General features: G+C 46.6%; 1 protein-coding gene across 1 annotated transcript in view; it reads left to right on the top strand.

The window, feature by feature from the left end:
* NECAB3 (N-terminal EF-hand calcium binding protein 3) overlaps positions 1-25,901 on the top strand; it is a 164,828-nt gene that overhangs the window by 31,418 nt on the left and 107,509 nt on the right. Inside the window, exons 2-3 of the mRNA XM_090020394.1 lie at positions 12,302-12,326; positions 20,246-20,354. Of these exons, the coding sequence (XP_089876520.1) occupies positions 12,302-12,326; positions 20,246-20,354 (134 nt within the window). The remainder of the gene's footprint in view (positions 1-12,301; positions 12,327-20,245; positions 20,355-25,901) is intronic.

Genomic DNA, 25,901 nt, shown 5'->3' with positions numbered 1-25,901 from the left:
CTGCCTCTGCTCACCTCCCTAGGTGGTCCTGTGCAAAGGAAAGGAGAAACCACCTGCCAGTTTGGTGAGGGGTGGTAAGGTAAGAGAAGAGCAGAGATCTCCCCAAGGCATTCCAGTGGGGAAGAGAAATAAAGAAACAACGTGTCACGGGTAAGGGCCAGATGGGGACTGCTGTGGAACAGTTTTAATGAGTTGTGCTTTCTGTAGAATGAAATAAGGTGGAGGCTAGCACTAGCTGGAGATGTGTATTTCAAGGGTGAGGTATGGAAAGCTTGACCCAACACAGTATTATTATTATTCTTATATCCCATTCTATCCAGACTCCAATCAGCTTACAAAAAATAACAATCCACAGGTAAGGAATAATAGTAGGCTCCTCCGAAGACAACTTCTGATTAGATAGTCTAAAGGTAATGTTACTGCTATGTAGAACAGACTTTCTTGAGGAGGATAAAGTATCTAAGGATATATCTATGATGGTGTCACCACTGTAACTGCAGTGTGCTGTAGATACACCCACATTAGCTGGTTGTACCTGCCTGAACCTCTCACCCAGCCAGCACATCCCATCCATCTGAGCACATGTCCTTGCTGAAGTCACAGTACTGACTGGTGTTGTGTGGGTAAAACCAAGGTAATATTAAAGAAGCCAGCTCAGGTGCTAGGAGCTATCTAGGCATGGTGTGGAATTCAGTGCAGGCTGCAGAATCTTCCCCAGAATCAGGGGTAATGAGCCTATGTGGAGCGCTCTGCTGCTGTGGCTATGCTGCTTTCAGTGCCCAAGAGAACTGGTATAACACTAGCTTGGATAAGCGTATGCTGTACTGTGCACAGCATTGCAGTAACTGCAGTGCGGACATATATTTGCAGAGGAAACAAGCAAAGACTGACTTAATCAGCCAGCGACTGATTCAGCTAGTGGGCTGATGAAGAATGTCTTGCATTCAAAAGCTTGTCTAACTCTATCCCAACTATACAGTTGGACCAATAGAAGATATATCATCCTAAGAAATCTTTGCCTCAGCCAGCAATGCACATGCACTCACTGAATCCCTCTGCAGTCAGTCAGGGTTTCACATAAGTCAAGATTTCTAGGGTGCTTTGGCAGCAGCTGGGACTTGGGGCTATCTGGCTGGGGAGCTTAAGTGACTTAGGATGCTCTGGAAATGGCAAGGATTCAGGGAACTAGACCTTGTGCTCCTGCCCTCCTGCATAGAGATGGATTTCATCTTGAGTCTGTGATGTTAGAGGCAAACCCTTTCCTACGTGACTGAAATGGTGTACAAGTGATGAGTCAATCTTCAGAGAGATGCCTGGCAATGCTGGCAGATTAGCATGAATGGTTTAGGATTACTGCTATGGGTGGGCTCAGAGATTTGCTGCTGATATGCATGAGTAGTTAAGTGTGAGGAGAATTCAAATACTAAGCTTGGCAGCAGCACAATGTAGCTGTGACCAGGGCCACATAGATTTCATAGACATCAGGGCTGGAAGGGACCTCGGGAGATCGAGTCCAGCCCCCTGCCCAAAGGACAGGAAGTCAGCTGGGGTCATAGGATCCCAGCAAGATAAGCATCCAATTTACTCTTGAAGATGTTCAATGTAGGTGCTTGAACCACCTCCGCTGGCAGACTGTTCCAGACCTTGGGGCCTCGGACAGTAAAGAAATTCTTCCTTATGTCCAGCCTGAAATGGTCTTGCAGGAGTTTGTGACCGTTCGACCTAGTCATCCCTTGGGGCGCTCTGGTGAACAAACATTCTCCCAGATCCTGTTGGTCACCCCGATAAACTTATAGATGGCCATCAGATCACCCCTGAGCCTATGCTTTTCCAGGCTAAAGAGTCCCATGTCTCTCAGCCTATCATCGTAAGATCTGTTTTCCTGACCTCTGATCATGCGCGTGGCTCTCCTCTGGACTCTCTCAAGCTTCTCCACATCTTTTTTGAATTCTGGGGCCCAAAACTGGACTCAGTACTCCAGCTGCAGCCTCACCAAGGCCGAGCACAAGGGGAGAATGATGTCCTGGGATTTGCTCGAGAAGCATCTGTGGATGCAAGCCAGCATTTTGGTCGCTTTATTAGCCGCAGCATCACATTGCGGGCTCATGTTCATCTTGTGGTCAATGATGACCCCCAAGTCTCTTTATTCTGTAGTGCTATCCAACGTAGCACTGCCGAGCCTATAAGGATGCTGCAGGTTTTTCCTCCCAAGGTGGAGAACCTTGCATTTTTCGGTGTTAAACACCATGAGGTTCTCGTCTGCCCATTTGCTGAGCTTGTCCAGGTCAGCCTGGATCACCCGCCTATCTTCTGGCGTGGATGCTTTGCCCCAAAGTTTGGTGTCATCGGCAAACTTGGCCAGTCCACTCCTGACTCCAATGTCCACATCATTAATGAAGATGTTGAACAGTATGGGTCCCAGGACAGAGCCTTGAGGGACCCCACTGGTCACAGGGCACCACGATGAGTGACTGCCATCAATTACAACCCTCTGGGTCTGACCGCGGAGCCAATTTCCCAGCCAGCGGATAGTGGTGGAGCCAAGGCCACAACTGGCCATTTTGGCCAAGAGGTGATCATGGGATACCAGATCAAAAGCTTTTTTGAAGTCAAGATATATGACATCAATCTGTTCTCCCTCGTCCGGGTGATAGGTCACCTGGTCATAGAAGGAAATGAGATTGGTCAAACAAGACCTACCCGCAACAAACCCGTGCTGGCTATCCCTTAGAATGTTAGCCTGGGCCAGTCCATCAAGGATGGCCTCCTTAATAAACTTTTCTAAGATCTTCCCCAGGATAGAAGTCAAGCTAATGGGCCTGTAGTTAGCCGGATCCACTCTCCTCCCTGTCTTGAAGATCGGCACCACATTGGCCTTCTTCCAGTCTTCGGGCACTACGCCAGAGCACCAGGAGTTTTCAAAGATCCGTGCCAGGGGCTGGGCTATGACGCTCGCCAGCTCCTTGAGTACCCTGGGGTGCAGACTGTCAGGGCCGGCTGACTTGAAGGTATCCAGCTTGGCCACTCCTCTTCAGATGTGGTGTCTGCAGCAGAGTTCACTGTCACTCCACGGTGGCAAGTATGTTTCACATGCTTTGTAGTTTAAGAAAAAAAATAAAGCCCAGTTGTAAGCTCAGTGGAAAGAGTAGGTCATGACCCCCAACGTCCTATGTGTCTCTTGGGTGCCTGGCCAGCAGGTCTTGCTCAGTGCTCAGGGTCAAACAAGCTGCCATGTCTGGGACAGAAGTTTCCCCAGGCCACACTGGCAGAGACCCTGGATCAGGGGGGATTTCTCTTTAAGCTGGGGAATACCTGGGAGTACAGAAAGGACTGTGGTGGGACTGGGTCAGCTGGGCAAAAAGAGACACCAGCTAGGGAAAGGTTCCAGGACACCAGTGTGGTCTAAAGCCTCAGCGTGCCTGAGTGTCCAGAGGAAGAGGGAAGTGAGCCCAGAAGTGCTGCCTGGTTTACAGCAGCAGTTTGCTCTCCCTCTGTAGCTCAACTGTGTAATAGTTCTGTGGGCTTGGCGAGGCCATGGAGGCCTCAGGAGGTCTCCGTGAATGGTGAGTTCTGTGCTTGGGGTGGGCTCCCTGGAAAAAAAAAACATTGAAAATAAAATGCTGGCTCCCAGTAGGGAACCAGCACTCCTCAGCTACTTCAGCCCAGCTATGCAGCCAGCTGCAGGGTAAAGGGGGACTGCTGGCATGGCAAGATGGGTGCCACCCCTGTCATCAATTGGCTGTGAGGCCTCTCAGACATATGGCCCTACCCCTCTCCAATCAGCCCTTGCTGCCAGTCAGTGGTGAGGGGCAGGGTCATCAAAGCCCTCAGCTAGTCAGAGGCATGGGAGGGAGCCATGCTGAACTCCACATGTGTAAATGGCTGCTGGCCTACAATCTGCATGCAAAATTGGCAGGCAGCCACCTCGAGTTTGGTAGACCCCTAATTTATTACCAGTGTGTATAGCAAGATTGTATCTCTGTAGGCATGGTATGTACAGGGATGTTCACAGAACAAAACAAACAGCATCCCTGCTATGCGAAATTTCACTGGGTGTTTCATTTCAAAACTGTTTTGATGTGTTTCGAAGCAAAAACAAGGGTGCTTAAAACATTTCAAAAGATTCAAAACGTTTCCAGTTTCAAAGCTGGGCTTGCTGCAGCTAAATAGAAACTAAGGAGAGGGAGGGGGAAGAGTGGGGAACGACTGCTCTGATATTGACATCTAGCTTCCTGTTTAATTCCCCAACTCTCTGATTGCTTCCCCCAGCTCTCTGGTCATTTCCCCAGCTCTTCCCCATCTATTCCCCCAGTTCTTCCCTGCAGGCCCGCAATCTATGCATGGGATTTCAGCAGGCTGCCACTGGAACTGCAGTGGCAGCCTGCTGAAATCCAGCGCGGAGATCCAGGGGCTCGTGTGGGATGATAGCAGGCTGCCACAGCTAGGACCAGCTGGGACCGACACGGCGCAGTCTGTGGCAAGCACTAGGAAGCCTGCTGCTGCCGCCAGCTGGCAGTGGCAGCAGCAGCATACTGTCATCCCGTGTGCAGATCTGGGGGCCCATGCCTCCCCAGAAGGGCTGTGGGGCTGTGCCACACTCCTCCCAGGGGCCATGGCCCCCGTGAGGGCTGTGGGCTGTGCCAGACTCCTCTCAGAGGGCACAGGCCCCTGGATCTGCACACAGGATGACACCAGGAAGCCTGGTGCTGCCTCTGGCCCCAGCTGGCAGTGGCAGCATGTCGTCATCCTGCATGCAGATCTGGGAGCCCACACCCCCTGGAAGGGCTGCAGGGCTGTGTCAGACTCCTCCGGGGGGGGGCATGGGCCCCCAGATCTGTGCGCCAACACTGGATTCTTCTTGGTGCTTGGAGTGGACTGCTCTGGGTAGACTCGGGAGCTTGTGCTGGGCCCAGCCAGCAGCAGCAGCATGTTGTCATCCTGCATGCAGATCCAGGGGCCTGCACCTGGAAATTGTTGTGTGTGAGGATGAAGTGTACAAGGTCAGTAATATCTTTGGGACTGTATTCTGAGCAGCTACGGGCACCAAAATGGCCTGCAATGAAAACCTGCAATCTTTGATTGAGTGCCATCAGAAATTCAACAATCACTGTCCCTCCACACACCAACTGCTGAAACTTCCTCAGCCTGACAAAGGGTTTTTGAACCTGAAAGCTTGCTTAAAAAAATAAACAAAACAAAAAATCCAACTATTTAAGTTGGTCTAATAAAAGATATCAGTTTTCCCCAAAGAACCTTGTCTGCCTATGTCCTTAGACCAATGTAGCTACAACCTACACCCTTGAAACAGTGAAACAGTTTTGATGAAACAAAACAGAAGAGTGCTTCGAAATGAAACGAAATGATGAAATGAAATACTGTCTCTTCGAAATGGCAAAATGGAAGTCAAAATGAAATGGTGCTGTTTTGCAGAGCCCTAATCCCTTTAGCTGCCAAGGTAAGCAAGCTGGAAGCTGCTGTAGACCTTGTAGGATAAGGTGTATTATGCTTAGCTCCAGGAGATAGTGCTTAGATATTGTTAAAGCACAATTAACCTTTAAATGGTGTGTGTTCATATTTCACTTTCAACTCGGTGTCCTAAAATAAAAGCCTAACTTTATTAGTACAAGTATTATCTTAGCAGTTTCTATATTCAGAGAGAGAAAAACACTTTTATTACAATGATCTCACCCAATCCCAGATGTTACTTTGCTCAACAGAAAAGGCTGCCACTCAGTTCCTGAAGCAAAGTGTGTATCGTTGGTTGGGATGGTCCAGACAGGTGTTGAAAGTTGGATTTATGATGATGAAGACAACACTTAACTTTCTTGCTGCCCCCTTTTATGCTTTTCTTTAACTTCACTCCTTTGATGACTCTTTGCTTTCAGATTAGTGTCTCTACAGTCAACATATCCATATTTTATCCTGTCAGCATATTCCTTTGTTCAACAGACCCACCATGAGCGTACCTTTTAGTTTTGCCTTTTTCTGGTTTCTTACTTTGGACATTGTCCATTGGTCTCCCTTATCACCTTTCATTAACATATCCAATCATTTCATCCCTCTAATTCAGCCGGTTAGTGCCAAGTTCAGTTAATCTGAGCTGGTAAAAAAACTATTACTATGTTGCGTTAGAAAAACTTCTCACAGTGATAGAAAAGGAAAGAAACATCATGCAAGCAAACTCAAGGCCATAAGCTGCTTGCAACAGGCAAGGCCAGCTGATATTGCAGACACCACCAAAATGAAAAGTTCAGATAATAATGAGTCTATACAGAACTTTAGCAATGATTAGATAAGATTGAGTATGAAAGAAAACTTTAAACAATACTGTAATTCACCATTCTATAAACAGGTGCAACTTTAAAGCATAAAATATGACAAGCTACCCTAATAGCGCCACAGAGTAAGGCCTGCTGCTTACCCACAGGTTTAAGTGTTTTAGCTTGGTGTTTGACATAGAAGGCCTGTGGTGCTCTGCAAGCCAGTACTGGATTTCCTATTGGACAGGGGAGTTGTGGTGGATTTTCTGTCTTTATTCCTCTATTAAAGCGTTCTTTGTTCCCATGGAGATTTTTGTAGCTTGCTATTTCATTTATCTTGGAGCGAGGTCTTACTTTCCTCATTGCGTGACTTATTTTTTAAAACTATTTACTACTTATATTTCTCATAGCATCTCATAGATCAAAGGGTCCCAAGGTAACACGTATGTAAGAACGGCTTCACCAGACTTTGACTTGTAGCTACCTGCAGGTTACAGTGTGTTGACTGTTTAAAAGTTAGAAGCCATACATCAAAGTACAGGCACTCCTCACTTAACATCATCCCAGTTAACATTGTTTGATTATTACATTGCTGATCTATTAGAGAACATATTCATTTACAGTTGCACAAAGTTTGGTTATAACCATGTTTGGCTGCTGCCTGCTAGTAAGTAACTACTGTGACATAACATCAGTTACATTTAACATTGACTTAACATCATTTTGCTTAAAGCTGCATTTTTCAACAACATAACTATGACATTAAGCAAGGAGTAGCTGTATGCTAAGATGGGAAGAGTAATATATCCAAATATACCTAAAAGACATCTTATTCCCAGATTGGAATGTGGTCAAGAGACTTGCATTAACAACCTAGCTTTTGTGATTGGTTTAACAGAATTTTTATTAGCAATGTGAGAGGAGGATCTTCCTTCTTTGTCACTCAAGGGAAAGCACTATCAGCTGTGTAGCACCTTGTAGCCCTCTACTGTGGCCTAAGCTTGGTGCTAATTCTAAGGGAGGCCATTCACCATGAGCCCCTCCCAGAGTTTGGTTCTCTTCTGCAAGAAGTGACATGATCCAGCTTGTGAGCACTGCCAACATCACAGAACAAGGTGTTACCTATTGCTGCTCGCCCAGGTGTGTCCTGGATTCTACAAGCTGTCTGTGGACAGAGCTTCATGGAGCAGGAGGGGGCAGGGCTAGCCCTGTCTGTGCATGCCACCCACATGGTTGTATATAAAGAAAGCACAATCTTCAAAAACAAGCAGCTCAGTGAGGAGACCCTCCTGCCTCAGAGAAGCTTTCCTCTAAAACCTAGAAAAATCCCCAGTGTATGCAAACGCAGGTTTTCTTGTTGAGTTTTTAGTCAGAACACTCCATTACTGCATCAGCTAGTCTTAATGGCTCTTAGAGAGCACACAGCTATATTTTCATGTAAGGAAAACATCCTCTCTTGATTCAAAGTCTGTATCCCATAGGTACCTATTACCTAACACTAGCAGTACGTGGGCTAGTTTATGTTTCCCTGCAGAAGCACAAGAGGGTGGAGTGGTACTTGTTCTGCTGAAAAGAACATCGTCCTTATTTGGTATAAACTGTGAAGACTCTCCAAGGAGGGAGGCATAATGAAGAGCTGGTAAAGAACAAGAATTTTTGGAGTGTGATCAGCATAATAAAAACCCTCTCCCCAGATGCGAGACAACAGGCCTCTTTGGAAATGGTCACATTTTCCTCCCAGACTTGAGTATAAAATGCTGGAGGGCCAACTGCGGCTGGTAACGTATGTCAGCTTGGTGTTGCCCTTTAGAACAGGGAATTTGGAGGGAAGATATTTAAAGGGACTAAATTCTCTAGCCCCAGTTGAGTTTCACCCTTTTACACTAGAGTGTCTAAATTGTCAAGCTGGTGTTTGTGTGATGCCCACAAAATACAGGCTTGCACCTGTATTTTATGTCCACACTGAAGCTTATGCTGCTTTGGCTAGACTGATACATCTACCTGAACAGCAAGTGTAAAACCAGTTGCAGTATGCATTCACTTACTGATGCAAGCCACATAATGGCATGTCCAGCTGCAGTGCAGAGATATAACTGCTGCCCATGGGCCAAGTTCTGTTTTCATTTGTTCATCTAACTTAATGGTTTTCTAACTGGTTAGCGGGTGTTAGATGCCAGAGGAGTGGTCCTCTTGCCTTAGTTCCAAAAGCTAACTAAGTAGGGGACTTATCCAGGAAGGCAGAGATCCAAGTTCTAGGTTTCCCTCACTTGGAGAAAGTTTGCACCTTTTGACTTCCTAGCCTAGTACACTAATGACTATGCCATAGGCCAGGTATCATCTAGCCCACTATCCATTGCTCTGTTTGAGGTGGCTCCCTGGACAGCCAAGAGAGGAAGATATATGTGGCCAGGAATAAGGGAGCAGGTTAGAGGGTATGAGATGGCTGCTGCTCTGGAAAAAAAGTAGGTGCCTCAGCTGTGACACGGCAGTTAGAGCAGTATGCTTAGAAGTCCAAAAAACTTGGGTCTTGAGGTTCCTGGTGGAACGCCCTAACTGCTAAGCTGCTGGGGCTGAAACATAATAGGGTCAACCTTTTCTGGATTTACTGCACATGCTCAAACCACACTGCAGGGAAAGTTGAATTGCCAAGTCAATGCCAAGGATGTCACTTCTCTGGCTAGAAAACTGTCACTTTGATGCATACAGGGAAGCTGTACTTCAAGTGGCTTTACATTTGCTGGTTTGGGTACATGTAACAGTCTGGCCAAGGCAGCATGAGCTTCAATGTGGATGCAAAAGCTCCCCCAGGAGCCTGGTGAACTTCTGGTCTTTGGTAGCAGAAATCCATGTCATGACTCAACTGCTACCAGGGCCCAAGATAGCTAGATTGAAGAGAGTTGGGTGATGTTTACATGAGTGACAGTTGCACATCTCTGCACAGGTGATGAAGCATGCAAAGGGGGTTTGTCCACTCATTAGAAGTGGCACAGAATTCCCAGCTTCAGGACTTGATGCTGGACAGGGCATATGAGACAATGAACACAGGCTCTAGGTGACTAAAACACAAGATCCACTATTGTTTTTCATTGGGACGTTAGCTCTGAAACCACTTGGGCACTATTGGCAATATTCTTATTGTTTTCAATTTCCCACTTAGCTCTGCTCCTACTTCCGATCTTACTTTTACCACCCATTATTAATATTATTATTAGTTATGGACATGTACCCTGGTGTGCTAGGTGCTGTAGAAAACACAAAAAATAGGTAGTTGCTGCCTCAAGGAATGTACAGCTCAGTCTACATTCATTCCTTTCCCCTGGCTTCACTGGAATTGGAGTTCCATTTTCTGAGAGATCCCTGTTTAGCTGGAAGGTCCCCTTGTATATGACTGGGTTGATTTTACTTGACTTACCATCCAGTATACGGCTGCCTCCAGTCTCAGAGGACTAGATTTAATAAGCCTTCCAGTCCTATGACTTCCTCTTCTCTCTTTTGTGTATGAGGCTTTAAGTAAGTTTCCTAGCAATTAATAACTCAATTTCCTCACTTGTAAAGTTCAGGTCCTTTTGACCAGTTTCTTATTTTTACTCTTGTACCGTGATTCTTTCAGGTACAGGAAGAGGCTAGGAAATGCCCAGGAACTGTGCTGCAGGAAGTGACAGGGACAAATCATTAAATTGAATGAGGCAAAGAATTCTGCCTGTGGCCAGCATCCCCCAGGTGAAGGCTGCATGGGTTTTACACTTTCTTCCCAAGCCCTGGGCACTGGTAACTTAGAGACGGGGTAGTGACTTGGTAGACTCGGTCTGCTCTGGTCTGGTCAGACTACTGGTCAATGGATCACTGGTCTCTTCTAGTACAGCAGCATTGTTATCTCTGTTTGTGTGCTGAGATGCATGGCCCCTCTACATCAGGTTATGTTCTATTTTAAAATTTCCATTATAGTGAGACTAGATGTCATGCAAGCTTCATCAGATATAAACTCTTCAAAAAGATACAGCTGTAAATGCTTACAGCCCAGTACATTACAACACTACAGGACTGCTTGCTGCACTTCTAAATGGACATAAGAGATTACAGCCTTTGAAATCCAGCTAAAGTCAGCCAAGCATGCGCTGATTACCAACCTATGCCAAAATAATAGAGGGAGGGAAGATTCCTTTAAAGGTAGTTTATGCCATCTGCTTTTGAGGTGAGTGGGTGGGAAGTCAAAGCAAATGGAAATTGGTTTCCCACCTTCTGCTCATTTTTATTCATATTCTTTTATCAGATGCAAAAAGAGATCAGTACAGGCTGTATCACACATGAATCAAAGAAACTGCTTGCCCCATTAATCAGTTTTACTTTCCCCAAATATCAAATTTTGGATTTAGCTCAGTGTTTGTATCCACTGTTAAGTAAATATGGGCATGGAATATTTCTCCTGTCACAGAATCATAGGAAGTTAGGGTTGCAAGGGACCTCAGGAGGTCTTCTGCTCCAACCCAGTGCTTCAAGCAGGACCATTATCAACTAGATCATCCCAGCCAAAGATTTGTGTAGCTGGGTCTTACAGCCTGCAAAGACAGAGATCCCACAACATCTCTGGGTAACCTGTCCCTGTGTTTTACTACCCACCTAGTGAGAAAATTATTCCTAATATCTAACCTAAACTTCCCTTGCTGCAACTCGAGACCATAGCTCCTTGTTCTGTTATCTGTCACCACTGAGAATAGTCTAACTTCATCCTCGTTCAAACCCCACTTCAGGTAGTTGAAGGCTGCTGTCAAATCCCGTCTCAGTCTTCTCTTTTGCAGAAGAAATAAGCCCAATTCCCTCAGCCTCTCCTCAGAAGTCATGTGCCCCAGCCCCCTCACTATTTTTGTTGCTCTCCACTAGACTCTTCAATTTGTCCACATCCTTTCTGTAGGGGGTGGGGGAGGGTGCTCAAAACTGAACAGAGTATTCCAGATGTGGCCTCACCAGTGCCAAATAAAGGGTAATAATTATTTCCCTTGCCCTGCTGGCACCTATCAATGCAGCCCAGTATTCCATTAGCCTTCTTTGCAACAAGGGTGCATTGTTTGCTCATATAGCACAGGGGCTGAATTGGATATCAAGTACTCCAATATGTGTGCAAGTAGGCAGGGAATTGGGTAAGTGCCAATTATCTCCTCTCTACATGAATGCATTAAACCTGTGCTTTTCACCTGAGGGCACCAGAATGCTACAAGGAGAGTTCATCTCACAACATACCACCTTCTACAAGCTGGGAAAAGGTCATTCCCATTTTAGAGGCTGGAATATTGTAGCATTGATAACCTTGTTTCAGTGTGAAGAAGAGAACCTGGGAGTCAAGACTTAGAGGCATCTGCTGTAAGCCTGAAAGAAGACTTCCCTGTCTGACCTTGAGCATTAGTTGTACAAGTTTGAGAGCTGCACTACAATATCTCATAGCTGTTTGTCTGGACAAGTCTGTCTGTGATTCTGATTTCCCAAAATGCACACTCAGTCAGCCTGTAAAAATACTCCTGCATGATTGAGACTGGTAGTTCCTGGATTAGTCTGTGCAGTTACAGTTGGGGTAGTGTATACACACATTGCTAGTTGGGATTCTGGAGTATTTTTATGCCAAATACTCTTTCATTTAAGGCAAATGAAAAATTAAAGACTTTGCATAACAGCAGCATAGCATAGCTACAGGCCTTTCTATTTTGGCTCCCTCAGTGCTCTCTACTATAAAGTAAGGGAAAGATGCTCTATGCAAATGCTGAAGTTTAAAATCATCAGAGGATTTCTCAGACCCTGGTATATTAGAGGAGAGAAATGACTCTAATAATTTTCAAAAGAAAATCTCCCACAAGCAAGGTCACCCCATAGTAATAATTAGCACGCCTGGTAAGATGAATTGTGTAGCTTCTTTACAGCTTCCTTAGGGGTCAGTGAATTGTTTTTCCTGATTTATTCTACAGCAGAAACGTGCTTTCAAAAATCTCTCTCAGAAATTAAAAGACAATCCCTCCTTAATTCTGTTAAAACCTATTGTGTGTTTTTCTTTTCAGATTTTTCAACGTGCTGACAAGAATGGTGAGTATACTGCACTCTTTACCCTGACTCTCTTCCCATGCCTATTTTAGGGGGAAAAATAGTTCTCTCCTTCCTGAAGGATCTGCTAAAGAAATGGCAGAAAGAAAAGGAGAAACATGTCTCCGGCTGCAAGAAACACAGCCTACTATTCTAAATTTCCGCCCTTTGCTACCTCCGGAAAAGTTTTTGGGACAAAATGAAATTGGGTTTTTGGGACAAAAAATTGTCAAACCAGATCAGACTGGCCCATGTCATTTGTACAGCCTGTCTTTACTATGGTCATGTGGTCACAGCAGATATCCCAGTTATCAACCAGACTGGCTTCCCTTCTTCAGACTGAAAACGAAAGAAGGTGCCGAAGGGTTCATATAAGAATGCTTTAAAGCAGAACACGCTTGATTCTGTATCATCATCATATTTGAGCTACACAGACACACATCTGATCATATTTTGTAGCATATTGATTCTGCTGAGGGTTTGCATTTTCAGGCTCTTCCCATCTCACGCATAGTATAAGAGATTATGAATTCTTAATATCCCTTTTGCCCTTAGCACCTGGCTTTGTTGCAGTAGAGGTTTGTGAGAGGTTGCTAACCCATGTATCCTCAGAATCTGACACATTTCCAAATCTAAATAATCTTCACCAAAATAGATATATAGCTCAAGTTTTCATGAGCTGAAGCTCACTTCAGTGTGTGTGTGTGTGTGTGTGTGTGTGATAGACTTCCACCTATGACATACATACACACACACATATCTATTTTGGTTAGTCTATAAAGTGCGACTCTACCCTGCCTTCTACAGGATTTTGTTAGCCACAGTTGGCACCAGTAAACAAGATGCATGGATTAGCAACCTCTCACAATACTCTGTTGCAACAAAGCCAGGTGCCAAGGGCAAAAGGGATATTAAGAATTCATAATCTCTCACATAATATGTCTGTGTCAATAAATAAATAAAACAAGCTTGCATGAGATTCTCTCTCTCTCTCGTAACAGGGTAGGGTCCCTAGGGATGCCTGTGTTACCCTTAGAGCTCCTTAACCATGCTAATCTTGCCCAACAGGCACTCTCTCTCTCACCCACCATGTCTTGCTGGTACTATTAATATAGGGAGGCTGCCCTTGATCCTTTATGTTTGGACATGGTTTGCTGGATCCTACTGAACCCTGGGGTTTGTAGACCCCTTGGCATCCTGCTTCACAGTGAATGTGTCCTGAGACACTCAGCCTTCTGGGCTATATGCGTGGTTGCATACCACCCCTTTACCATGCCCCAAGCCTTGCAGATGGTACTGACGTTGTCTCATCTATGCCTTGCTATTGTTCGGCCCCTTTCTCCTCCCTGGGCTCTCCACAGCCCTGTCTCTGCACCTCACTGGCACTGGACTCTAGTCTCCCCCTTGCCACTGCGCCCTCTGGCACCAGGGCCTGTGCACCCCAAATACTGCGCCCACACTACAGTGGGCCCCCAGTGAGGCCTCCTCGTTCCCCAATAGCCTCACCCAAATCACCGGTGTTATAAAACAGAAAACAAAACATGAGCCCCTGGGCTATAACAGAGTTCAGGGTGTGCTCTGCCCCTTTAAAAAAGTAAAACTTCCTCCCTGGTACTAAGTGCCTCGTAGGCAAGGGTACCTTGTGAGCTCCAGGAGCTCCATTAGCTCTAAGGGCAGCGTGTCTGGCAGATGCCACATCTCAGGGCCATTTCTCCCTGGAGGCTCCTTCTCCTTCAGCTACTGGAAGGGAACTGCTTTCACTAGTCCCAGCCCTGGGGTTTATATGGGCCCAGGGCCTTGCCTCTTCCAGCCAGCTGACCAGGTGCAGGTGCAGGCTAATTTCCTCATTAGCCAGTTGCCCTGGTAACCTGCACCTGGGCTCCTCCCTGGCTCTTTGGGCTCTCTCCCAAGACAATCTCTGCTCTTAGAGGAGCAGGCACCTTAGTGCCCTGCGACACTATATATATATCAATATAGCTATAGCTATATCAATATATCTATATATAAAACAAGCTTATGTGATATACTTTAGTTAATCTATAAGGTGCAAATCTACCCTGCCTTCTACTTGACTTCACACTATCATGGCTATCTGTGCATTTCTGTTAACAAAATCCCATGCAAGATTCTGCTAAGAGTCGTATTAGTTTAGGCTTTTGATTTTTTTACTCTCCAAACTCATGCTTCATTACTTAAGGTTTGTTTTATGTGGCTGGTTTGGGTTTTATTTGAATTTGCCTTATGCAGCATCCTCCTTCTGATTGGCCGAAGTCCTCAGCTCACTCTGAAAGAAAATGCAACACTGGTCAGGCCGCAGTTGGAGTACTGCATCCAGTTCTGGGCACTGCACTTCAGGAGGGATGTGGACAGCATTGAGAGGGTCCAAAGGAGGGTGTGACAGGGGTATCTCGCTGGAGCCTTTCTATTGGTGGCTCTGCCTTCCTGTCTTGGGGTAACCGCCTGCTTACTCGCCTGCCATACTTTGATCTTAATTGATTGAGTGATGTAATTAGCAGGAGGCTGCCCACTTTATATGCCTGGTGTCAGGGGGCACTATCTGTGGCTCCTTTTCCTTCCCTACACTGCAGCCCAAACCTCGCAGATGGTACTTGACATGGTTTGCCCTATGCCTTGACCCTCTTCTTTACTTCCGGGGCTCCTCACTGCCCCCCCTCTCGGCTCTGGGGCTCCTCACTGACCCCTCTCACTCCCCAATGCCCCCTCTCACTCCGGGGCTTCTCACAGTCCCCTCTCGCTCCGGGGCTTCCCACTGTCTCCTCTCGCTCTGGGACTGGGGTCAAATGCATCCCGAACACTGCACCCTCTATGGTGCCAGGGTCCCCACACTACTGTGGAGCTCCTATGAGGCCTCCTCCAACCGCTAATAGGCTCACCCAGTCCTCCGGTAAAACAGTAAACACAAAACACTAAGCCTCTGGGCTATAATGTAAACTAAACCATCTGGTCAAAACCACGTTCTATCCCTACCGAGAAAATACTCCAACTCATAGCGGCAACCAGGGGATGCTCCTGCAGTCTATCTTCTTTTTCTCTGCACTGGCTGAGCTCCCCCCTCCTTGGCCGCTGGAGGGGAACTGCCCTCCTGGCCTCATGCTTGGGCTTAAGAAGGAGCCAAATCCTGCCCCTTCCTGTCAGCTGATTCCCTTGGTTCCCCTAGCAACCAGCACCTGTGCTGCTCTGGTGACTGGCAGTTGAGCCTCCCCCTTCTCACCACTAGGGGTCTCTCCTGAGCCATTTCTGCTTTTAGGCATAGGGCACCTGAGTGCTCTGCAACACACCTCCCCCCCTTTTTAACTCCCAACTCACCGAGTTGTGTTTTCATTCGCACCTGTTGCTCCATCTGTCTGGGGCTCTTCTCTCAGCCCTTTCCCCGGTACCCGGTAATTCAAGCTCAGGAGGCGGAGGTTTTCAGGCGCCTCGTACTCACCTTTTACCCAAGGCGCACCGTGTGGGATTTGTTGGGAGTTACCCACCACAAGTAGTCCCCCAACACTAGCCAACCTTGGTAGGGTTCCTTTAGGCCTATTTTCTTTTCTACTTTCTCCATGTTTGGGTAGATGGTTCAGTTCATGGTGTTCTTTCCTGACGGAGGCAGCGGATGCCTCATTGCAGTCGTTGGGGATCTGCCTCCCTGACACCCCGTTATTTTTCTTCCTTACTCAGTAGCCTCCTGGCCCCCCTGGCACCACTTCTTCCTCATATGGTCTCAAGAGGAAGTCGGCGTTTATGTTTTGGGTTCCAGGACGGTGTTTTACCTCAAAACAATGCAGCTGCAGACTAAGGGCCCATCTCATCAGCCTTGCATTATCTTCATGCTCTGCAGCCAGCGAAGAGGCGCGTGGTCGGTGACCAAGGTGAACCACCTCCCTAACAAGTAATATCGCAGTGTCTCAATAGCCCACTTTATCACCAGACACTTTTTCTCCACTGTGGCATAACTTTGTTCCAGTGGGTATAATTTCCTACTTATGTAGGCTATAGGGTGCTCTTCTTCTCCTTCTTGCTGTACCAACACAGCTCTGATAGCCACATCCAATGCATTGGTCTTTACCAAGAAGGATTTATTGAAATCCAGAGTATACAAAAGCGGTTGTAGGCACAGTGCCTCCTTCACAGTTCGGAATGCCTCTTCTGCTTCTGATGTCCATTTCACGTTGGTCGGAGCCCCTGCTTTTATCATGTTTGTCAGTGGTATTACTACATCTGTGAAGCGGGGTATAAACTTCCTATAATAACCGGCCAGTCCCAGGAAAGCCCTCACTTGCTTTTTAGTATGGGGTGCTCGATATTTCTGCACTACCTCCACCTTACTCAGCAAAGGTCTCACTTTCCTGCTTCCTACTATGAACCCCAGGTATTGTGTTTCCTTTTCCCCCACCGTACATTTCTTTGGGTTGGCTGTCAGCCCGGCCCTTTAATCTTTCAGTACTGCCCTCAGTGTGGTGAGGTGCTCAGCCTAGCCCTCTGTGTATATCATGATGTCGTCAATGTATGCTGTGGGGAGCCAAAACTTTGTCCATTAATCGCTGGAATGTGGCCGCAGCTCCGTGCAATCTGAATGGCATCCGTCGGAATTGAAAAAGACCCCACAGAGTGGCAAATGCTGTTTTTTCCTGGTCTTCAGGGGCCATGGGGGCCTGCCAGTATCCTTTGGTCAAGTCCAACATGGAGATGTAGTTAGCTTGCCCGATGCTCTCCACCAGTTCGTCTACTTGGGGCATCAGATAGGCATCAAACTTAGCCACTGCATTTACTTTTCGGTAGTCAACACAGAGGCGGATTTTTCCATCAGGCTTAGGTACCGCCATGATGGGACTCTGCCAATCTCTGCAAGATTCGCAGGTAATACCCTTCTCCAGCATCATTGTAATCTCAGCTCTTATTGAGTCTTGGAGGCGCTGGGGAATCTGTCTCCAATGCTCGTGTACTACCAGGCCCAGAGGGGTTTTTATCTGGTGTACCATGCCTCAGACTTCCCCAGGGGTTCCCTGGAACATGTCTTCGTACTCCTCGACCAACTTGGCAGCCTGTTTTCTCTGGTCTTCTGACAGTCGCACGGCCAGTTCTATGTTCCCTGGCCCACTTTCCTTCATTAACGTCAGTCCCAATTCCAGCTCTTCAGGATGAAGGACTAAATACATACACTCACGGTCTTCCCACCTCTTCAACATATTGACATGGTATACTTGCCTTTTTTTCTTCTTATTGGTCTGGTATACTTCATAATCCACGGGCCCCACTTGGTGTACGACCTCGTAGGGTCCCTGCCACCGGGCAAGTAACTTGCTCTCGCTGTCTGGCAGCGGAACCAACATGCGGTCTCCCATGTCAAATCTCCTTTCCCGGGCGCCTCTGTTGTAATGCTGCGCTTGTCGTTGCTGGGCTTCTTGGAGATTTCCCATGACCATGTTCTGGGCCGCTTCAAGGCTTTCCTGCAGTTGGATCACATATTGGAGGATGTTCTAGTCTCTATGCCACTGTTCCTCCCAACCCTCCTTAATTGGGTCCAAAATTCCCCTTGGTTGCCGGCCGTATAACAACTCAAATGGTGAGAACCCAGTCGAGACCTGGGGTACTTCTTTTACTGCAAATAACAGAGGGGGTATCATTTTGTCCCAATTCTGCGGGCTCTCAACCACAAACTTTTTCAGCATTTGCTTCAGTGTCTGATTGAAACATTCCACGAGCCCATCCATTTGTGGATGATATACGGCTGTCTTCAGATGTTTGATCCCCAAGGCTTTACTCACTCCTTCAAACATGAGGGATGTAAAGTTCGTCCCTTGATCAGTCGGTATTTCCTTCAGAAGCCCTACTCGGGAGAAGATCTTTAATAGCTCGTTCGCCACCTTCAGCGCAGACACCGGCCGCATCGGTACTGCTTCTAGGTACCTAGTCGCATAGTCTAGTAGCACTAATATATATTGGTTGCCTGTGCTACTCCAGGGAAGTGGCCCCATGATATCCACTGCTACTCTCTCAAAGGTTTCCCTTGCTCAATCTGGTATAGGAGGCCATCTCTTACCTCAAACCTTGGAGTTGTTTTCATTAGTTCTGGTCGCAATACCTCATCGTCCTTCCGAGCGAGGTGTTCCTGCAGCGCCCACCAGAAATCCGACTCTCGACTCTGTTCTAGTTGAAAGTGCTCATCTTCCCACAAACGGGTGACGTCCACTCTTTGGTCCGCTCTCTCCTCGTGAGGAGACTGCTCAGTTTCACCCACGAAACTCTCCATGGTCTCTTTGCACCTCACATTAGCTATTTCTTCTAGCAACTCGGGCCAGTTGCAGCGCAGTATTACTGGATAGGGTAAATGGTCTATCCCTACTGGGAAAATACTCCAACTCATAGCGGCAACCAGGGGATGCTCCTGCAGTCTATCTTCTCCTTTCTCTCTGCACTGGCTGAGTTCCCCCCTCCTTGGCCGCCGGCGGGGAACTGCCCTTCTGGTCTCATGCTTGGGCTTAAGAAGGGGCCAAGTGCTGCCCCTTCCTGTCAGCTGATTCCCTTGGTTCCTCTAGCAACTAGCACCTGTGCTGCCCTGGTGACTGGCAGTTGAGCCTCCCCCTTCTGACCACTAGGGGTCTCTCCTGAGCCATTTCTGCTTTTAGGCACAGGGAACCCGAGTGCTGTGCGACAGAGGGCCATTCACATGATCTGGGGACAGCAGGGCAGACCCTACAAGGAGAGGCTATGGGACCTTAACTTGTTCAGCCTCCACAAGAGAAGGCCAAGAGGGGACCTGGTGGCCATCTATAAACTTACTGGGGGGAGGGCAGCAGGGAATGGGAGAGACCTTGTTCCCCTGAGCACCTCCTGGAGTAACAAGGAATAACGGCCATAAGTTGTTAGAGAGTAGGTTCAGACTATACATTAGTAGGCACTACTTCACAGTCAGGGTGGCTAGGATCTGGAACCAACTTCAAAGGGAAGTAGTGCTGGCTCCTACCTTGGGGGTCTTTAAGAGGATACTTGATGATTATCTAGCTGAGGTCATTGGAGCCCAGTTTTCTCTCCTGCCCAGGACAGGGGGTCAGACTAGAAGATCTGCAAAGTCCCTTCCGACTCTATAGCTATGAATCTGTGAAACTCGGAAACTGCAAAACCAGGAACTCCCCTCTTGTATAGATTTGTCATTTCCGAACTCTGCATCCAGGCTTTCAAACTTGCCCTCCGGAGATGCCGAATCCCTCTCCACTGACTGCATAGAGAGACTTGGCCCCTAATCCTGTTTTGTTGAATCATTCTCCTGGGGATAAGTACTTAATATTTAGACATGTTGAAGTCTATGTTGGAGGTGCCTAAGAGGCTGATCTGGATTTTGCCTTTAGCAGCAACAGACCAATATTCATTGAAATATTGTGTGTCCCCCAGAGCCAAGAGTGGAGGGCTGTTCTGTTTCACAGAGGATTTCAAGATGGCAGAATCTGGCTTGTTTCCAATTCTAAATAAACCCCACCAAAATTCTCCACGTAGGAAAGCAAAAAAATCTTATTGCATCAAGTAGGATACCAGTATTTTCTTCCATAAACCCGACTTAAAATTGTTACAACATTATAACACAAAATTTAAAAGATTCCAAATGGAGAGTCATTTCAAAATGAAAATGCAGGATTTTTCATTCTGAACAGACTGAAACATTATCAGAATTCTTTTCCTTTTTTGTTCTGAAGTCAAATTCCAGGCGAATTGTTCCTGTTTTGCCAAGTTTGTTTTTATTTCAACAGCATGACACATTCTGGTGGGATGTGGTTTCAGTGACATTTCTCAGCTCTAATTTTTATGCAGGCCATGCCCAATCACCCCCCATTTCTAGTACAGACTCTACTGGGTGGAACCAAGGCCTGTGATGCTACTGTAAATGTATAATGTATAATTTTTCTTCTCTCATTTAAATGCAGATGATGGAAAGCTGTCATTTGAAGAGTTTAAAAACTATTTTGGTGATGAAATCCTAAGTTCTGAGGAGCTGTGGGAGTTATTCAGTGGAATTGACAGGAGTCACTCAGAGTAAGTACGACACTGGCATTGACAGGAGGATGCAAAACGACTTAAAATTTAAGTTTCTCCAGATAAAATGATATTTGGAGACAGGTGCAAATAAATGCTCTGCAATAAATATCCAAGGTGAAATAAATCCACGTATTGGAATCATCAGATACTAAAATCCATTGACTGTGAGGTACAAATATGGGGACTGGGAGAAAAGTCAGAACTGAAGTTCAGCTGAGTTCAAAACTGAAATCCAGGAAGTACTGCTCATGTGCCACCACACCTAGAGGCATGTGAGCTAACTAGGCATCTCCCTTTCTGACTGCACAGCTCTTGGGTGCTAGACTTCTGCTTCTACACATGCCCAGCCTTACCCCAGTATAAGCAGTTCTATATCCCTAACCAGGATGCAATCTGCCACAGCCCCTGAGAATGCATACCAAGAGTATTGGGCTCCTTATAGAATACAGTTCTGGAGGATTTTTTTAAGATGGCTGTACTACCCACTTTCTATATTAAGGCCTAGTGGTTAAAGCACTCACCTAGGAAGTAGTAGAGTCCCATTAAATGCCTCGTCCATCTGAGGGAGTTCAAACTCACAGCTCTTATCTCCCAGGAAGCAGTCCAAACCAGTGGGCTGTGAGCTAAGCTGATTGGAGGTAGCGAGAAATCAAGTTTTCAACTTCCTCAGGCTGAGAGAAGTCTTGAACTTAGGTATCCTGTTGTACTGGATTAGCACTCTGTCTCATAAGCTATTTTATAAATAGTAGGTGTTGACACCGTGATGACAGTAGAAGTGTTGTAAAAGAAGCATGAGCTCTTACTCTATTCTTTGGAAGAATGAATATAGGCAAGTTAGAAGCCAAAGTTCTAGCCTCAACTGTCTTACCCATGTGGCATAGGAAGTCTGTTGCAAAGAAAAGGACTAAATTTACATTTCTGTAACCTTGACTTCAAGACCAATCTTTTTGCTGTGGTAGTAGCTGGATTAGACCATCTGCTGGCTTTCTGTGTCTGCCATCCTGCAGGGGCTGCATAGATCCTGCATGTTTGGTGTCAGTTTAGTCACCACAGGGTTTGTACTTACCTGAGGCTGAGAGTCTGTTAAAATCTTTTCCGAGCATCAGTGTGGACTACTGAGCTCCAAAGCAATTTCTCCATCAGGAGTTTGACAGCTCTTCCTCTGCACTACATCTCCAGCAGACTTTCCCCCAGTTGGTTCCTAAATGGAAGATGCAGCATTTGCATTTTATCAGTGAATATCTGAAGGTATAAACCAGGGCTGTCCAACTGACAGGCTACATGTGTCCACCCCCAAAAGGTTAATATGTGGCCTGTGGGTTCCTGGCATGGCTGCCATTGCCATCCACCCCTCTTCTGCTGTTGCTCCTGCTGTGGCAACTGTGTTCAGTGGGCTCAGCAGGAGGGGGCTGGGCTGCTCACACTGTCTTGAGAAAGCCAAGCCATTCAAATGCAGGTGGGAAGGTGGGAGATGCCTACTTCACCTTACACCTGCTGTACAGCCTTGCTCCAGCTCAGCATGGCTGAAACACTGAGATCAGTAGCATGACTAAGGGGGAATGAGTGTGGCACCAACCCTGGGCACCAACTTAGGGAGGGCACAAGAATAACATCTGCCACTGCTGCCAGCCTGGCCCTGCCTGTGTTGGCCTGCGGCCATTGCTGCATGTGCTGCTGCCATCAGGACACAACATTCCTGAGCTACACTTATGACTGAGGTATTACTGCTTCTAAAATGGCTTCTGTTATGGCATGGTTGCTTTGATCTGGGTTGGACTCAACTTTCAGAGCATGAGGAATAGGAATAACCATAGAAATTCTGGGTTGGTCTGAGCCTATCTCAGCAGTTAGTTAACTGAAGACCTGTAGCATTTAAGTTGTCTCTATCATATGCTCAAGGATGAATCCACCAAGTTCTCAGTGAGGTCTTCAGAGTAAAGGACAGCTCTTCTTATTTTCCACCAAATGCTGTGGCAAGTACTAAGTTGATTTCCCCCCCATAAGTGTTGCCACAAAGTAGTACAAACCACAAAATAATCTTAGTAGATGAAGAACAAATTAAACAGCTTGCCATGAAAGTCTGTTGAGATAAAACATTGCTATTTTAATGGTGAAAATGGTGAGGAAAATGAGATCAAAGGGGAAGAGGAGAAAAGCAGTATATCTAACCAGTAACGTAGTCCTCCAGGAAGGCCAACTCTTCCTTTACATCCACATGATCTATAAGCTACCACCTCTAGTTTCCATAATATGTAATGTGTACACCAAATAATCAGACTCGATGAGGCAGCTTAGGGGAGGGTAAAGCATCCTGAGTGTCCAGGTGAAATAGTTTCTTTAGTTGGCATGAAGGAGGTTTCTCACACTAACCATTGTGACTGCCCATTTTTGAGTTCTGAATTGACTCAGCCCATGGGACCGGTGCAGTGGTGTAACACTGGTGAGGAATTGCATTTCTATCTTCTACCTGTCTTCTGAAACATTATCCCAGGGATGCTAAATGGCTGCAATGTGAAAAGATTCACACCCAGGTGCTATCTGGGAAAGGTATTCATGAAGTAGGAATAGCTATGTATATTTCTAAAGTTCTTATGAATATTCAGTAAGTCATCTGAGCTTTCTAAATGCTGGTTCTTTTGCATATAGAGGACACCTCAGGATGTGGAGTTATCTTTGATCTAGGCCTTTTAGAACCGCTTTTGACTATCTCTCTGTGTCAGCTATTCCCAGTGGAACTAAGTTCTCTTCATCTCTGATCTTTTTTCTCTCCCATCTATTCCCCACCCACTGCTATGCAGAGGTTTCTTTATCATTTCTTCTCTTTAGTCACCTGTCTGTTCAAGCTGTTCCCAGAGACATTGTGAAGCAAAAACCTCTTCAGAATTGCTTCTGTCCAGCATCCCAATTAGCTGTTCTCAGCCGCTCTGCAAAGTGAGGTCTCTTCAGAGCTGCTCCTGGCTACAGCTGTTCAAAGCAGGCCATTTTGACTAGGCAAGGAGGTGGGAGTGGGGAGTGGAGTAGGGGAAAGAGAGAAGAGCTGTGTGTGCAAAATTTGGAAAATGTCATTCTTTCCAAATCCTCTGCAAATATTTTTCTTTTAAAAATATAAAACGTAAACCAAAACCATTTTTATTATTATTTTTAAAAAGTCCTTGTTTTGGTTAAATAAATATTTGTTTTCTTCAGTGAAAAATAAAATAAAATTCTGATGCGAATTAAAATTTTCTGTGATGTATGTGATTTTGCTTTGGAAGCTATACTGTAGAGAATATTTATACTGTGGAGAAAAACATATTGGTGGAATACCTTTCAAGAAGCAATCCCTTGACCATGTGGCCCTGTAGCCCATCATACCTTCTTGACCTCAGAGATATGTGAGCCTGAGAAATATTTTGTATGTGAAACAGAATATTTCAAATTCAAAATAATTGTAATGGGAGAGGGATTGAGACCAAATGAAACTTAAAGATGGGTGATTTGCCCTAAATCCTGCAGGGTGCTAAACACTCTTGATTCCCATAGGCTGAAATGCAAATTGAGGGAATGCAGGAGAGCCTTGGCACAAGAATGGACCCAGAGATTTGAGGTACTTTCAGAGGTTCTTTCAGGAAGCAGCTTTGTACATTTATAAGTTGGGGTCCTCAATTTTGTTTCATTTAATATGATTTATATAAAACATGTAGAATCATAGAATCAATGAGTCGGAAGGGACCCAGACAAATTATTGAGTCCGACCCGCAACCCTGGGCAGGAATAAGCACTGGGGCTGGGAGGGGTCATAAGATCCCAGCCAGGTGCCTATCCAGTCTCCTCTTGAAGATTTCCAGGGAAGGTGAGAGCACCACCTCTCTGGGAAGCCTATTCCAGGCTCTGGCCACCCTTACAGTGAAGTAGTTCTTCCTAATATCTAACCTAAACCTATCCTCCCTCAGCTTGTGGCCATTGTTCCTGGTGACTCCAAGGGGGGCCCTGGTGAACAGACTTTCCCTGAGTCCCTGCTGGTGGCCCCTGATAAAGTTGTAGGCAGCCACAAGATCCCCCCTCAGTCTCCTCTTGCAGAGACTGAAGAGATTCAGGTCCCTCAGCCTCTTCTCAGAGGGCTGGCCACAGAGACCCTCAACCATATTAGTGGCCCTCCTCTGGGCCCTCTCCAGGTTTTCCACGTCCTTCTTGAAGTGCAGCGCCCAGAACTGGACACAGTACTCCAGCTGTGGCCTCACCAGTGCCACATAGAGGGGGAGCAAGACCTCTCTGGACCTGTTAGTGATGCCCCTGTTGATGCATGACAGGGTGCGGTTGGCTCTGCCTATTGCTTCATCGCATTGGTGACTCATATTCATCCTGGAGTCGATCATAACTCCAAGATCCCGCTCTGCCTCTGTGCTGCCGAAAGGGTCAGCCCCTAACCTATAACCATAATGCTGGTTCCCTCTCCCCAGGTGCAGCACCCTGCACTTGTCCTTGTTGAACTGCATCCTGTTCAGATCCGCCTACTTCTCTAACCTATCCAGGTCTGCCTGGATGCCGTTCCTGCCTGCCGGTGTATTCACTTTACCCCACAGCTTGGTGTCATCAGCAAACTTGAACAGGGTGCTCTCCGCACCCTTGTCCAAGTCGCTAATGAGGATATTGAACAGCACCGGCCCAAGGACCGAGCCTTAGGGGACTCGGCTGCCCACACCCTCCCAGGTCAACATTGACCTGTCCACCACCACCCTCGGGGTGCACTCCTGGAGCCAGTTTGCCACCCATGTGACTGTGCATTCGTCAGTGCTGTGGTCCCTCAGCTTCCCCACCAGAATTGGGTGGGACGCTGTGTCGAAGGCCTTTTGGAATTCCAAGAAGATGACATCGACTTCTTCCTTCACATCTAAGCTTTTTGTTACCTGGTCATAGAAAGAGACCAGGTTAGTCAGACAGGATCAGCCTGGCACAAACCCATGTTGGTTACCCCTCAACATCACTTCCCTTGCAGGGCTCTCACAAATGTGGCCCTTGATAATTTTTTCAAAGACCTTCCCCAGGATAGAAGTGAGGCTGACTGGCCTGTAATTGCCAGGCTTTTCCTTCCTCCCCTTCTTGAAAATAGAGACCACGTTGGCCTTTTTCCAGTCCTCAGGAACTTGGCCCGAGCACCAGGAGTCCTCAAACAGCCGTGCCAATGGCTCCGCGATGACACCAGCCAATTCCCTCAGCACCTGCGGATAAAGGTTATCTGGGCCCGCATCTAAGTCCTCCAGGTAATCCTTAACTAGGTCTGAACTAACAGCCAGGGGACTTGCATCCTTCCTGGGTCTCTCTACGCTCTCACCCAAGAGCACCCCATTGTCAGCAGACAGGAACACGGAGGCAAAGAACTTGTTGAAGAGTTCTGCCTTCTCTCGCGTGTCTGTCACCAACTGCCCTGCCCTGCCTCATTGGGGTCCAATGTTACCCCGAGACTTCCTCTTGCTACCTATATACTTGAAAAAGGACTTTTTGTTATCCTTAATCCCAGAAGCTAATCTAAGCTCCAGTGCTGCTTTAGCCTTCCTTACCAAATCC

This window comes from Crocodylus siamensis, chromosome 10 (genome assembly GCF_052110815.1).
Source record: "Crocodylus siamensis isolate JL-2025a chromosome 10, ASM5211081v1, whole genome shotgun sequence".
Taxonomy (NCBI): domain Eukaryota; kingdom Metazoa; phylum Chordata; order Crocodylia; family Crocodylidae; genus Crocodylus; species Crocodylus siamensis.
The sequence above is the reverse complement of the archived record's forward strand: the minus strand, read 5'-3'. Positions and strand labels throughout refer to the sequence as shown.